The 15958-nt window shown below is 35.4% G+C and overlaps 1 protein-coding gene across 1 annotated transcript in view; it reads right to left on the bottom strand.

Moving 5' to 3' along the window:
• LOC103271946 (transmembrane protein 131-like) overlaps window positions 1-15586 on the bottom strand; it is a gene marked incomplete at its 3' end in the record, with an annotated part of 43058 nt that extends 27472 nt beyond the window's left edge. Inside the window, exons 1-2 of the mRNA XM_021717906.1 lie at window positions 15500-15586; window positions 714-754 (exon numbers count right to left, since the gene is read on the bottom strand). Coding sequence (XP_021573581.1) covers window positions 714-754; window positions 15500-15586 — 128 coding nt within the window. The remainder of the gene's footprint in view (window positions 1-713; window positions 755-15499) is intronic.
• Window positions 15587-15958: the final 372 nt, after the last annotated feature.

Genomic DNA, 15958 nt, shown 5'->3' with positions numbered 1-15958 from the left:
GGGGAGGGAGACACAACATCAATAAGGGTACCTGATCTCAAACCAGGCAAAGTGGAGACCAAGGAGAGGCTCAAACTTTATCTGAATGATGCCCACTTGTATACCTAATCCTAATTATATCGCACATTTTTAAAATAAAACATAAATTTTCAAAAAATAAAGATATGACAAGGTACCAAAAGAATTTGGGGATAGGGAAGATGTCTTCAAATTCACATGCATGCACATATTTTCAAGGTACCTGAGGTCAAACAACTCCCCTGTTTTCACAGGGAAGCTGTGTTTAAAAGGGGCCTGTGTTTAAAAGGGCCCAAGACTCCTGGCTCTGACTGAGTTCCTTCTCTGGGGGTTTGCAGGTAGATCCCTGGCAACTGAGAGCAGCAGTGGTCAGTTCATGTAAATCAGGAACAGCCACAGGAGAAGTCACTAAGGAGTTACAAAGCTGATCCCTCACAAAACAAGAGGAGTTTCAGTTCTGAGTAAAAGCGCTCCTCTGTGCACACCAGACAAAGCATGATACACAACTGTGAATTTATGACACATAAATTCAGACTTAAATCTGGTTTTCCATACACAATGCAGAGAAATACAAGATATAATGTAACATAATTTGCTATTCCCTCTTCACCAAAAAGTCAGGGGGAAAAGAGGGGGGGATCTGCAGGAATTCCCCAGAAGGAGCTGAAAGTATGTTATATAAGAGAAAGCTTTACCTTTTCTGCTGATACGAACTGAGTCCAAGTGTTGTCTCAGTCTGTGAAAAGAAGAAAATAATAATGAAAATATTGAAACCAAGTAATTATGCTACAGACATATGAAATATCCAAAATATTTTACTGTAATTCAACTTTGATCTTATATCCACTTGGATTTCCCATAATTCAAATGAGAGAATGATCTGGACCAAATTTTAAACAGCCAAGGAAGTAGTATAAAGTAATGCGACTGGTTTTTAGAATAAAGTTTGCCAAACCAATACATCCCATGGGAACAGTCATCTCTACCATCACTTTGTGAAGCTACCAGGCCTTTCATCTTGATCTTTACCAACGGTGCCAGGTGCCAGTGTGCAATGGTTCCGCTGTTACAGAGCACAGGGGATGTGCGTGCAGACGGTCATCTGAAAACTAAATATGTATTTATACATTTTTATAGAATTATAAAAATATTGGAAAGGTGCTGTGAAAAAAATTAAATAGGTGATACACTTAAGTATGTCACGAGGGAAGGGCTGTCTGAAGAGATGATACTTATATGAAACTCAAGGGATTAAAAAGAGAGCAGTGTGGCAGTGGGACGAGTAGTGGTGAAGGAAAATATCATATGCGAAAGCCCTCACAGAGGAAAGAGCTGGGTGTGTTTGACAGACAGACAGCAGGTCTATCTGGCTGAAGCTTAGAGAGAAGGGAAAGAGAGGCTGGATGTCTAGGCCGAGGACAAATAATGCTGTGCCCTATTGAGAAGTCATGGCAAGAAGTCTGGACTGTGTTGCACTCTAAATGCAATACAAGGAGTGTGAAGGAGTAAGAGAGAGAGAAACAGAGATAGACAGGGTCTACTTTAAGTTTTAAAGATATTGTTCTGGCTGTAGCATAGAGGATCGATTAGATGAGGATAACAGAGAAAGAAGGAAGTAAGGCAACAGCTGTAGTTCAGGTGATGAAGGAAAGGAAGTTCTTAATGATGTATGAGAAAATGCCAACACTCTAAGGAACACCATCGGTGAACTTCTCCTAAAAGGTCAGCTGCTATGTAATAATGAGAAAAAGCAGCAGAAATGTGCCATTATTTTTTCCCAATAATATATGTTATTTTGAAACGGTATTGTGGAGAATGTATACAGGGAAAATATGGCAGATGTGGGAAAATGTCCTTATTTTTAGAAGATGCATACCAGTTAAAGTGTAAGGGTGTCTGTAATTTTCCTTAAAATGTTTCTGCAAAATAATTTTTTATGTAAATATGACAAAATGTTAATAACTATTGGGTCTGAGTGGTAGACAAGTGGGTATTCATTGAACTCTTCTATATTCTGTGAAGAAAAATTTATCTTTTTTATTATGAAAATTATGTACATACCCCACAGAATGAGAGAAAATATTTGTAAATCATATACCTGATAAGATATCAATAACCTAGAATATATTAAAAAATTCCTACAACTCAGTAAGACAAAAAAAAAAAAACAACAACCTGATTAAAAAATGGGCAAAGAACTCAGACATTTCTCCAAAGGAAATAAATAAATTGCCAGCAGGCACATAAAAAGATGCTCAACATTACTAATCACTAGGGAAATGTAAATCAAAACCACAATGATACTGCTTCATGCCCATGGATGAATCGCCAAATAATTATGCTGAATGAAATAACACAAACCCTAAAAAAGATACATTCCCTATGATTCCATTTATATAAAATGTTTCAGTCACTCTATTCCTAGATATCTACCCAAGAGATACAAAAGCATTCTCTCAACACAGCCTTACGTGTTGAGAGAATGGGGAAGATCACAATAGATACTATTTTTTTCTAAATTAATTTGAGAAATAAAGGCTTATAAACATATCTTAAAAGTATATCTGAAAATTGAGCCCCTATATCAAGAGATTATAAACAAATGAAACAATAAAAAAGCATAAAAACTTAGATGGAAAAGATTAAACACATTTACAGTAAAATAAAATAAACTTATCTATTTAAAAAAGACAAAAGAATTGTGACAAGTTAAAACCCATCTATAAATACTTAATACAAAATAATGCAGAAATGTCAAAAGTCAAAGAGCAAGCAAATAAGGATTACATTAATAACTTTACAATGAAAATACTTGATATGAAAACATTTTTATAGCACAACAGTGAAAAGAAAACAGGAAAAAATACTGTGACTGAACTGTAAGCCAAGGGTAAGAATAGACAATTCACTAAAGAAAAATAAATGGCCAATAATCATATGAAGAAAATGATCCACCTCATTAGACAGTAAAGCAATCCCTAGAAGACAATGAAGTTTCACATTTCACCTCCTGATTGACAGGAGTTTTTAAACTTTATAAATTCACATCCAGAAATAAGCGTCTATCAAGAGTACTCAGGGCCCTAGAAAATGCCTGTGCCATGTATTTTTGAACCTCCTATCAAATATTAAGACATAACTACAACATTTTAGAGGAAATGTCACTGAATCACAGAAAAAGTTAGTAATTCTCAACTTGCAAATTCTCTAATCACCATGTCTCCTGAGAACAGAGACTCTTTTCCACACACAATTCAGACCTCACGCTTCTGTTACATTTTAGGACTCCAGCCTCAGCCTCATTTACCACTAGGCTACAGATTCCAGACCAATCCGAGTACAATCTCTTTCAGAAAGCACCCTTCAACACCAAATAGGGATATATGGGAAGAAAATGAACCATTCTTCCAATCAAATAGGCCAGTCTCTTCAAAAATATCTATGTGATATTCTCTCACATATTTACTAAATTATCTTGTAAAAATAATACATGATAATTTTATCCCTGTAACTCAGTGGTTCTCAATTGAAGGCAATTTTGTTCCCCCAGGAGAATGCTGACAATGTCCAGAGGCATTTTTGTGTGAGGGAAGAGAGAGGGGAGGTTTCTGGGTTTCATCAAATTCTCAAAAAGCTAAAAAGGTATTTTTGATTGTCACAAATCAGGGGGCTACTAGCATCAAGTGGGTAGAGGTCACGGACTGCACCCTACAATGCACAAGACAGACTTTCCTCTACCCCCAATGAATCATCTGATCTAAAATGTAAATACTGCCAAGACTGAAAACCATGCTATAACCTCGGTTTTATAAACAGATATCAGCAATTTTTATTTTCACTTGTACTAACATCTCCTTGCATTATAATTCAAAGTGCATAATTGTTTTAAACAACTGTGTCTCTATCTCCAGTGACTCTTGCAGTTCTTAACACACTGGAGATAGATACAGGATTATATTATAGATAAGAAAACTAAGCCTCCAAATGATTTAAATCTGCACTCCAGAATTAAGCAGCAAGAGTCAGAATTCAAATCCTCTGATCTGGTCAATTATTGCATATACATTATAGCATACCCTTAATAAGTATATGCCTAATAGTGACTCCTTTTAGCTAACACAAACTGAAGTTGGCCATAATATTGCTAAAAACTTTTAACATGGCTACCCTTTTATACTGCATTACTGTTAAACAGAAGATTTTAAGTAGTTAGGAAAAAAAATCAACTAAATGAAATTTACTACCAAATTACATATGTGTTAGTTGTGTACACAGCACCGGGTGCTTAGAAACAAGACAAGATCTGCACCATCCTAGATGGTACAGGTGGGACATGTACACAAATCAGCAGTACCAGGAAACCACACTGAGCAGCAGTGAGTGTCACATACTGTACATCTTCCCCCAGGGATATGCTTGAGAAGAGGAGCAAAGTGTCATTGCAGGTGATCAGACTATGCTTCTTGGTCACTTTCAGATAAAAAAAATACATACTTCTCCAGGACTGGGGTAAAGGTAGGTAGAGGGAGAGGTTTGCTTTTGGTTATGAAAACCTCAACATGTGACCCTGGGTTGGGTTCTCATCAACCCAACTTCCCCCCACAAGATTCTCTATGAATAATCTCATATTGACAATGGATAAGATATCTGCGAGGCAGTTTTAACTCAGCAGAGGGGCCATCACTGACTTTTCTTTTTAACTGTTTTGTTATTTTTAACATAAATTTTCATTGAGATAATTGTAGGCTCATATACAGTTGTAAGAAACAATGTAAGGAGGCACATTTTACACAATTTCCCAAATGTAACACTCTGTAAAAACTATGGCATAATAACATAACCAGGATAGTGACACTGGTACAATCCATCTATCTTGTTCAGATTGCCACAGTTTTGTTTGTACTAATTTGTATATGTGGATGTGTATTTAGTTCTATACAATTTTCTCTGCTGTGTAGGTTATGTACCAACCACCACAGTCAAGACACAGAATAGTTTCAGCACCTCAATAGTTTCAGATCTAGTATATTGCCCTTTTATACCCACCATCCTCTCCCAAGCCCTGGGAACCACTACTCTGTTATTCAAGTCTAAAATATTATCATACATATGCAACCTTTTGAGACTGGCCTTTTTCAGTTAGTCTAACTCTGTGGAGATTAATCCAAATTGCTGTGTGCATCAACAGTTTATCCCTTTTTACTGCTGAATAGTATTCCATGGTTGTTTTCAATTTGGGGCTATTACAAAAGAACTGCTACTAACATTCATTTGAAGGTTTTAATGTAGATACAAATTTTCATTTCTCTAAGAGAATGCCTGAGTGCAATTCCTGGGTCATATAGTAACACATGTTTAGTATCATAAGAAACTACCAAGCTGTTTTTACAAGGTAGCTCTACCATTTACATACCCACCAGCAATGTATGAGTGATCCAGTTTCTCCACATCCTTGTCAGCATTTGATGCTGTCACTATTTTGTGTGCGACGGGTGGAGGGTTACTTACATTTTTCTAGTGGCTAATGATGTTGAACAGCTTTTCACGTCCTCTTTACCATCTGTAAATCCCCTTTAGTGAAATGTGTACTTATGTGTTTTGCCTGCTTCCTAAATGTATTGTTTCTTTACTAAATGTAGAGATTCAAGAGTTCTTTATATATTCCAGAAACGAGGTCCTTTGTCAGATATGTGGCTTGCAAATGTCTCCTAGTCTATATTTTATCTTTATTTCTTCACAGAATAAGTTTTTAATTATCAGTCTGTCCTTTATAGACTGCACTTCTGGTGTCAAGGCTTTGACATCAAGAACTCTTTGCCTAGTCCTGTATCCTAAAGCTTCTTTCTTATGTGTTTTCCCTAAAGGTTTTATTATAGTTTTACATTTAAGTCTATGATTTCTTTTGTATAAGGTTTGAGGACTATCTAGGTACTTTTGATATCATTTTAATATTTTTTGGTGTTCCTAGTTTTTAAAACTTTTTTTGAGCCAGCTATTAATCTTCTTTTGCACCACACATTTTCACCATAGAAGTCAAGGAATAATAGTGTGAAAGAAGTAGAAAGTCAAAATGGGGAGCAGGTGCCTCTGTCCTCACTAGCCAAATAACCTTGTATGGAGTAGCATCTGTCAACTGCCAACGGCTACAGAGACTCTGCTGCGGTCCTTCTAGCATCCCACACAACTCTTCACTACAGCCACAGGTCAGCAACTTGACATGATGAGCAATAGCTGCTTTGGGTGTAAACTTAATTGTTATATTGTAAAACTGACTATGTGGGATGAGAAAACAAAGCTACATTTGCAGAGAAAATAATCACTGAAAGGAAATAAAGTATTAACTAGTATTACATTTGAGTAGTGGGCTACAGGGGTAAGCCTTGTCTTGCCCTACTCTGTACCACAGTGGTTAAGAACTTAGATTTTAGAGTTAAATGCCTGGTTTTGAATTCTAGTTTTTTCACTTACTAGTCCCTTATTTAGTTAAGTTACTTAAACTCCCTGTACTTTAATATAATCACTTGTAAAATATTCATAAAATTAATACCTATCTCATGCATTTAAGAATTTAGAAGAGTACCTGGCACTTGGCAATCTCCAATAAATATGAACTATAATTATTTTTCAAATTTTTTACAAGTATATCTTTTTATTATTATAGAAGTGCTTTATTTTAATTTAAAATAGGATGGGTAACTCTAGGCCTGTGTGTAAGTCAAAATCACAGCTCCTTCTCCCTTCCTCTTTCTTCTGAGATAACATTAAAGCCCATTCCCAAGACAATTTAGACCAGAAGATGGTGATCTATAACCCATAAGCCAAATTCCATCTGCCACTGGTTTTTGCAAATGAAGTTTTTTCTTGTATACTGTAGATGGCTGCTTTCATGCTACAATGACAAAAGTTGAGCAGCTGCAACATGACAGAGGCCGTCTGGTACATAAACCCTCAAATAGTTAATATCTAGCCCTTTAAAGGAAAAGTTTGCCAAATCTACAGAAGTAATGTCACAATACATGATTTCCAGAACCATTAAAACCCTATAAATCTGTGACCTAAAAATCGAAGACAATCTGACATGACATGTTTTCTCATGAAAAATAGTAGAAAATATACAGCACTACTGGTTGTACTGTAGTACAATTCTGATGCTGACCACCCAGAATTAGCAGCAAACTCTATAGGTTAAAGGGCATAGTCCCCAACAAGGCAGTCCTCATTTCTAACACCATTTGCAAGATTGGGGGTCCCCAGGCCATCTGTATTTCTGACCAACCAACTACAAAATCTAGGGGGTTCCCATGAATCCCTTCAGGCTTGATAATTTGTTAGAACAACCAACAGAACTCAGGAAAGCACTATACTTAACAATTATAGTTTTATTCTAAAGGGCCAGAGAAAACAAGGTCTAAGAGAGTCCAGAACATAGAACTGTGCCCTCTCTCCATGGATCAGGGCACAATACCCTTCGGGCACACTGATGTGTTACCAACCAACCAGGAAGCTTTACCCAGCATTCCAATACATAGGTATGACTGAGTGAATCGCTGGCCACTATGTGATTGAACTCAATTTCCCATTTCCTTCTCTCTGGAGGAGGTTGGGTTGGCTCAAAGGCCAACCCTCTAATTCACATGGTTGGTTTTCTGGTGACCAGTCCCCATCTTGAGTCTTCTCATTAGGCAAAAACCCAGGTGTGACCCAAGAAGCTCATGAATAACAAAGGTACTCTTATTACTAAGGAAATTCCAAGACCTTGTGTGTCTCTAGGACCTGGGGCAAAAGACCAGTCAGATTACTGTATAACTAGCTATAAAGTATTCTTGTCAATAAAAAAAATTGAATCTGAACCTAATCAAGACTCCACATTTAGCTAATAGTTTATAGAAAATGCAGAGAATAGAGAAATGTTAAATGACACTAAGAGGATGAAATGAGCCAAGCCTGGGATGCAGGAAATCCTATAGACAAATGACACAATTTCATTAACAACAAAGAAAAAAATGGCAGGGGAGATAGCTTAAAAGAGACTGAAGAGACATTTCAACCAAGTACAACACATAGACCTTATTTGAATCTTGCTTTGAACAAACCAAATGCAAAAGGGAATTTTTGAAACAGTAAAGGAATACCAAATACAGATCAGTCAGGTTTTATATGATATTAAGTATTTTGGTTAGCTACTAAGGGGAAAAAACACTCTAAGATATATCGGCTTAAAACAACTTAATACTACTTCTCCTCCTCTTTAGGCTCAGTTGGTTAGTTCTCACTTGATGTCTCTCCTGTGGCTGCAGTCATACAAAAGTGAAGGCTGCATCTATTTGAAGGTTCAGATGTGCTGATTGTCTAAGATGACTCATTCACATGATGGGAAAGTGAGTAACAGTAACACTAACTGTTAGCTGGGAGTTCAAATGGGATGGCGAACCAGAAGACTACATGTGACCTCTCCATGTGGCCTACATTTCTCACATCATAGTAAGATGTTCCCAAAAGAAATGTTCAAAAACTGAGATGCCCAAGAAACCCAGTAAGATGCTTAGCATCTTCTCATGACTTAGCCTTAGTAGTACCAGAATGTTATGCCACACTGTATTCATTAAAATACTATTATTATTGTTCTACATAGTATATTTTCATTAGTTAGCTACATACTTAACATTTTTAGTGCTCTTTATTGCTCTGCATTTCTGAGCTTCTGAAATCATTAACTTTGGCTTGAAGAATACGCTATTATTTCCTTTGGTGCAAATTTTCTGGAGACAAAATCTCTCCATTTTTATCTGTTTGAAAAAGTCTTTATTTCACCTTCATGCTTGAAGAATATTGTCATTTGGTACAGAATTCCAGTTTGACCCCAAAACCTACAAAGACATGGACACTAAACAACATGATGCTAAGCAACTCCTGGGTCAACATGAAAATCAAAACAGAGATTAAAAAATACCTGGAAACAAATGAAAATGAAGAAACATCTTACCAAAACCTCTGGGATGCCATAAAAACAGTACTAAGATGGGAATTCATATCGCTACAAACAAACATGAAGAAAATGTAAAGATTACAAGTTAACAGCCTAACAAGTCACCTAAGGAAGCTGGAAAAGTAAGACCAACAAAACCCTAACTTCAGCAGAAGACTTCAGATCACCAAAATAAAAGCCCAAATCCAGGACAGAAGACAAACAGAATTCCAGTTTGGCAATTTTTTTTCCCAGTGAACTTTATTATTATATTATCCTCCCGCCCCATTGTTTCAGTTTATAATAAGGTCAGCTGGCAGGCTAATTCTGCCTCCTTTGAAAGTCTCTTTTTTCCCTCTGGATGCTTGTAGAATGTGTATCTCTTTGGCTTTGATTTTCAATCATTTTACTATGTACTGCTCGGATCTCCCTAGAAGGAAGAATTGCCATTCAGCCTGAAAAAAGGTGTTGACTATCAGCCTTTACCTGTAGCTCCTTTGGGATCCACTGCAGCATTTGAAGTAAGGCCAAGTTCTGCTCCAGCTACTCCCGGGCAATGAATGAGCACAGCAAGTGTACCAGGGCCTGGACAACCCTACCAAACAGATGCTTCCAAGAGGCAATCTTTGCTCCAGAGTTCCCCTCTGGGTTGGCCAAGATTCTGTATCACAGTCTGAAACTCTCCTTGCCCTTTCCAGATTCCTTCCCCTTACTTTTCAGAGGCAGTAATGTCTTGTATTCCAAAAACTCTGTCTCAGGATCTTGCTAAGAATGCAAGACACATACGATACAGGGTATCTTAGAGGCGGGGAGCGGAGAAAAAAACTACAGTAAACAGCATATTTAACAAACGAAAGGTTGAAAGTTTTATTTCTGAGATGAGGAACAGAAACAGGTCAAAGATGCCCACTAAATACCACTATATTCAACAACATACTGGTTGTAGCCAGTAAAATGAGGCAAGAAATAATAAAATGATGAAAAGTGTGACGTTGGATTCTGGTTTTCACCTTGAAGAGATAAAATGTCATCAACTTCAGATTAGGACAGTTTATGGAGATTGTTCAAAAGTATCTAGAGATAAGTTATTAGAATCAATAAGCAATTTAGCAAGTTTTCAGGATACACAGTTGATATATTAAAAACAACCACATTTTTACGTTTTATGTTGAGCCATATGAAATTGTCACTTTTATAGATCAATAAAGACCAGGCACCAGCGATATGGTTCTACCTAATAACCACAAAAAGCAAGTATTTTTAGAAGATGTCATTTGAAATAGTATTAAAAAAACTAAAGGTCCAGGGATAAATATTACAAAATGCTCAAGATCTTTATGCAAAAAACAATAAAACATTATGAGATAGTTAAAGAAGGCCTAGGTAGAAGAATATACCATGCTCTCATATTAGCAGACTTAATCCTGAACTCTGGAAAGATTTTTAATTCTCTCCAAATTGATCTTCAGATTCAGTGTACTGCAAAACCCAACAGTGTGTATATGTGTAAAGCTAATTTTAAAATACACATAGAAAACAAAGGGCTAAGATTAATCAAGACATTACTAAAAGAGAAGAACAAAGTGACAAGATCTGCTCCACCAAATATCAAAACTTTAGACAGACTTACACATATAATGAATGAAACCTAATTTATGAGTAAAGTGTCACTGAAGAATACCGGGGAAAGAAAATATTGGAGAATATTCAATAAGGAGTTCTGGGACAACAGTATATACGGGAGAAATAAAATGCTGTCCTCACATCAATAACAGAAATTTATTCCAGATAAAATTATAGCTAATTGTGAAAGGCAAAACAATAAAATTCTATTTTATAGAAGAAAACACCTTCATGATCTTGAGATGGGAAAAAACTTATTTAAGAAGACACAAAAATAGAAAGTAGTATTTTCTATTCAAGAGAATATTGTTCACCATAATAGAAAATACTGATCGTCTGAATTTCATTAAAATTAAGAATTGCTGTTCATCAGAAGTCACCATTACTTAAGTCAAAGGACAATTCACCAAGTGAAATAAGCTACTTTCAATATATATAAACAATAAAAAGTTCATGTAATGGAATTGATTTTTGTTATTGGAGTGAGGTCAGAGTTTCAAAAACAACTTATATCTAGAATTTATAAAGACGTTCTACAAAAAAACTGAAAGACAAGCAACCCAAACAGCAAAATGGGCAAAAGACTTAACAGATGTCACAAAGAGGGATTTGAATGGTAAAAAACAAACTAACAACAACAAAATACCATGAAAAGTTGCTCAGCTTTATAAGGAATTACAACAATGCAAATAAGATGGCAATAAGCAGTAGGATATCATTACCCGTTTTCCAGAATAGGAGGTAAGAAGGAAAGGAAAAGAGGGAAGAAGGAAAGGAAGAAAACACTTCATACAAAGTTATTGTGGAGACAGGATTGTGGAGAAAGTATTATGATGATGGGATTGTAAATGAGAACAATGTGGAAAACTATACAGCATTATCTATTAAAACTGAAAATACACATACCCTAAAACCCAGTAACTACACTCGAATCAACCAGAAACAACTGTCTGAACATATGTATTATGTTAGTCAAGAGAATATTGTTCTTAATAGTCAAAAACTGGAAACAACTAAAATTCCATAAACAGCAGAAATGATATATAAACTAGGGCATACCTATACAATGCAATGATATTCGCAATAAAAATGAGTAACAGTTACAATTAACACAGAGAACCTTAGAAACATAATGCTGAGAAAAAAAAGCCAGGAAAAAAACAAGGAATACAAACTGCGTGAACTTCAAAAAGCAGGTGAAGCTATAGTATTCAGATATATGCTCAGATGGTAAAATTATAGAGAAAGGAAATTATCATAAAATTCAGGAAAATGGCTAACTTTTGGGGGTGATAACTGAGAGAGATCTTGAGGGGAAACTTCTGAGGGTGCTGGCTTGGTTTTAGTTCTTAACCTGGGTGGTGGTTACATAGATGTTTGCTTTGCAAAAAACTCCACATTTTATGAATCTACATATGAATTACATCTCCCAATAAACACTTTAAAGAAATAATAAATTAATCAAAATTTTAGACCTCTCTTCTATTCTTTGGAAGAAGGCTCAATATAGGGTCTCTAATTAGGTGGTTAGAATTCCACTGACAAAATACAGTTTCCTAGAAGCTATAAGCTTTAAAAGACAAAATTCTGTTTGAGCTCTCACCTATGAACATTCTAGAGCTTGCCTTCCAATATTTTAAAATTATGTTTATTATTCTGGCAGAATGGTGAAAAAAATACAAAGATATCCCTCTTCCTGGACTTTATCTTCATTTGTTTATAAGAAACTTAAGACTAAGAAGCAGATTGATACTTACAAACAGATTAATGCTTGTACATTTAAAAAATATCATTTGTTATTCTACTTTATAATCTTTCAAAGGAACAGGTAAGGAAGAACTAACCATTCTGATCAGTTAGGATGGAAATGATGGTTTAAGATACTTGACCAGGATGGTGATGAGTCTTAATGTAAACTCCTCCTGCTGAGATGCAGACTCCTCAGTGTCTGTGTCCATCTTAGGAATCCTTTGAGCTTTATATATTCTATATAATAAATCTTAGCAGTCTAGCTAAACAGGAATGACAATGGCCAACGTACCTGCTACAGAAAACAAGGGCTAAGGAATTATGAGTTCTAACCATAACAAAACAAGTGGGTATCCATGGAATGCATATGAGAGAACTATACAAGCATAACACTGTAGAAAGAGTTCTGAAACTAGACGTGGTGAGTATGTATTGGTTGCTGGATTTTTGCTCTAGCAATTGAATACTGAACAAATTATTTAACTTCTATGAACCCCATTTTCCTTATCTTAAAAAAACAAAATAAGTCTAATCTTTTCAGCAATTTTTAATGTGTTTTTTATTGACTTATTAATTGATTTTGAGAATTAAAAGGATCACTATGAACCATGTAAGACAAATATAACATGAACTCCAGATTTGGAAAGGAATGCTCTCGGGCATATTAAATGATGCAAAAAAAAGTTTGTTGCTTTAATACTCTCCCTGCTTTCACTTAAATATAAATTGGAGAAATGATGTATATTCTGCCACAGAAATGCTACATGTTCATTTTTCTTTTCTAATCATAGGATAAGAAACCAGGAATTATTTGAGAAGTAATCAAACTTATTGGTAAATTATAGCCAGAAAAAATTACAGTATATCAAAATCAAGATTGCTGTTTCTGGGAAACATTCTTCAACATTAAAATGAACAATTCTGAGCCAGGCTCAGTGGCTCAGTCTGTAATCCCAGGGCTTTGGGAGGCTGAAGTGAGTGGATTGCCTGAGCCTGCGGGTTCGAGACCCGCCTGGGCAACTTGGCGAGACCTCAGCTCTACAATAAATCAAAAATTAGCCAGGCGTGGTAGCGCGCGCCTGTAGTTCCAGCTACTTGGAAGGCTGAGGTGGAAGGATCCCCGGAGCCTAGCAGGCTGAGGCTGCAGTGGCCGGGAGCAGCCACTGCAACTCCAGTCTGGGTGACAGAGTGAGACTCCAACTCAAAAAAAACCAAAACAATGAACAATTCCATATCTATTCAAAAGGGTTCTATATTCAGCTACTTGGGGAATACATAATACACTATATACAGCATCTCAACATTAGATATTCTGTAGGACTCATCAGTAGGTTTTATTGTGGCTGAAGTAACCAATTCATACTACTTGTCTTCAACATTTTTCCCAACCAAAATTACCTTTGCCACAGAATTCTGAGGTCTCAACTAAGCTCTTGTCCAAGCATTTGAGTAGATCCAAAGAGTACGGAACAAATCACATCCCAGTCCAAAGCTCTTCCATAGCCAAGTCCATCTAGTTACAGATTGGCAGCCTCCCTCAGCAAAAATACAAATGCTTCAGAATTTTCAAAATGGATTATCACCTTGCAACCTAGATGTCTAGGTCCTAAAAGACACAGATCCTTCCTCAATCAACAACCATACTTAGGATATTTTCCAGAAACTCAGTCCTGATTTGCCTGCTACCCAGATCTTGCCAACAACCATCTAAAGGAAGATATGTAAAACATTCATTCCCATAGGTTCTCCAAGTTCTCACTCTGAAACAAAGAACTAGAAAAAAAGAGACTGAGATAATTTTCTATTAGAAAGACTTTATAAAACTAGAACTCATTATCTTTCATTTTTATTAAGTTTTAAAATATAAAAACCTTATATAAAGACTTTCTTCAAATACTATGCAATCACCAACTATTACATTTCTCAACATATCTAACGAGAGAGGATGAAAAAGATATTAATGATAAATTTCTTTAGAAAAGTTTGTCTTCCAAAAGACTTACTAGCTTAAGTGTCACAGAAAAAGATTCTTAAAATCCATCACTTTTTACTTAGTCTCTGTTTGGCTTAGTATATAAAACTTAAACCTAAATTTATGCTAAAATGCAAACAAAAATATCTTTCCACGTCCTCAGTAGTATTATTTTCTCTACTGGCTTGGTCTAGTTTTAATTTTTACTTTCCTGCTTTTAGTTTTTAGAATTATTTAAGTCCTTTATTTAGCTATAAACAAACAAACAAATAAATAAATCTCCACTGGCAGTATCACAAAGAGATCAATAATCACAACTGGCATGAGAAGACTGAGATTCTAGTGTCAGTCCTATTACCACAAAGTCATGAGATCTTGGGCAAGGGCAACCTTCTTTACCTAAACCTTGGTTTTCCTGGAATATAAAATGAATAAAATATTATCAGCCATGCTACCAAACGGCATGGCACTTGAAAAACAAATGTTATTACAAAAGTGTTAAGCAATGGTAAGTACTGAATATGACAAAAGTTTAGAATAAAGGAGAAAGCATCTAGCCAAAGAAAGCAGAGGGTTAGTTAAGATGGTTTTCACTATCTCCTTCAGCTCTGAAATTTTAGAACTAATTTTTAGCTGGGAAGACTGAAATAGGCTTCACAGTGATATCTGAACTACATCAGAAAGGAAGGACAAGATATTTATCAAAATATACTCACATTTTATGTACAATAGATTTAAAGGTATGATTTAGGATTTCAAGTAGAAGTATGATACTGACAAAATTTGCTCTCTAGAGAAGTTCTCTTTCAGACAAGTGTTTTAAGGTTCTGTATCCGAATTCACACTTACCACAGATTCCTCTGCTCCTGATCTGACCTACATCCCCTCAGATCCACAGGCACACATACTTGCCCCAGACTAATGAATCACTTATTTACAATATTCGCAAGACTTTAATCCCACACTGAGTTTGCATTTTAAAGAAATATTTAATCTAAAAGATCACTCACAAAACCAAGGAGGTTTTTATATTACTAATGACTCTACTTACCTATAAATAAAGCTCGTAACATATATTTCACAGAAACCAGTTACATTTTTAAAAGAAAAATAATCAGATATTATTCAAGGATCAACAATAAAATAACTTTTAAACTTAAAAAAAAAATTACCTGTAGTAGCCCTCCATCATCAAAACGCAGTACTTCTATTATGCTCTCTGACTGAATGAATGCTGTGAAGAAAATAAAACATGCCATTACTTACAGGGACATACATTTGATTTTCATAAAATGTTTTAAAGTTAATTAATACCTTTTTATATTTAAAATAGACTGCTTGTTGGTGATGGCTAAAAAGAAAAATATGACTAATACTTTGGATTTTAGCAACTATAAAATGCTTTCAAATAAAACAATATAGTAACAAAGTAGTTTCAACAACCTACAGGCTATATGTCACCTTCAAAATCTCTATTCCTGCTATACTACGAGAAAGCACAAAATACTAAAATTCAACTAGATGCAGTTAATTATCTTCACTGATAGATTAATTGAAAATATCATAAGTATATAGAAAGGATCACTTAAGTATTATATTTCCCCCAAAAAAAGATCAGCAGAAATTCTGTA

The sequence above is a fragment of the Carlito syrichta genome, unplaced genomic scaffold (assembly GCF_000164805.1).
Source record: "Carlito syrichta isolate Samal-C Ts95f unplaced genomic scaffold, Tarsius_syrichta-2.0.1 Scaffold110719, whole genome shotgun sequence".
Classification (NCBI taxonomy): Eukaryota; Metazoa; Chordata; class Mammalia; order Primates; family Tarsiidae; genus Carlito; species Carlito syrichta.
This window is presented reverse-complemented; position numbering and strand designations above follow the sequence as displayed.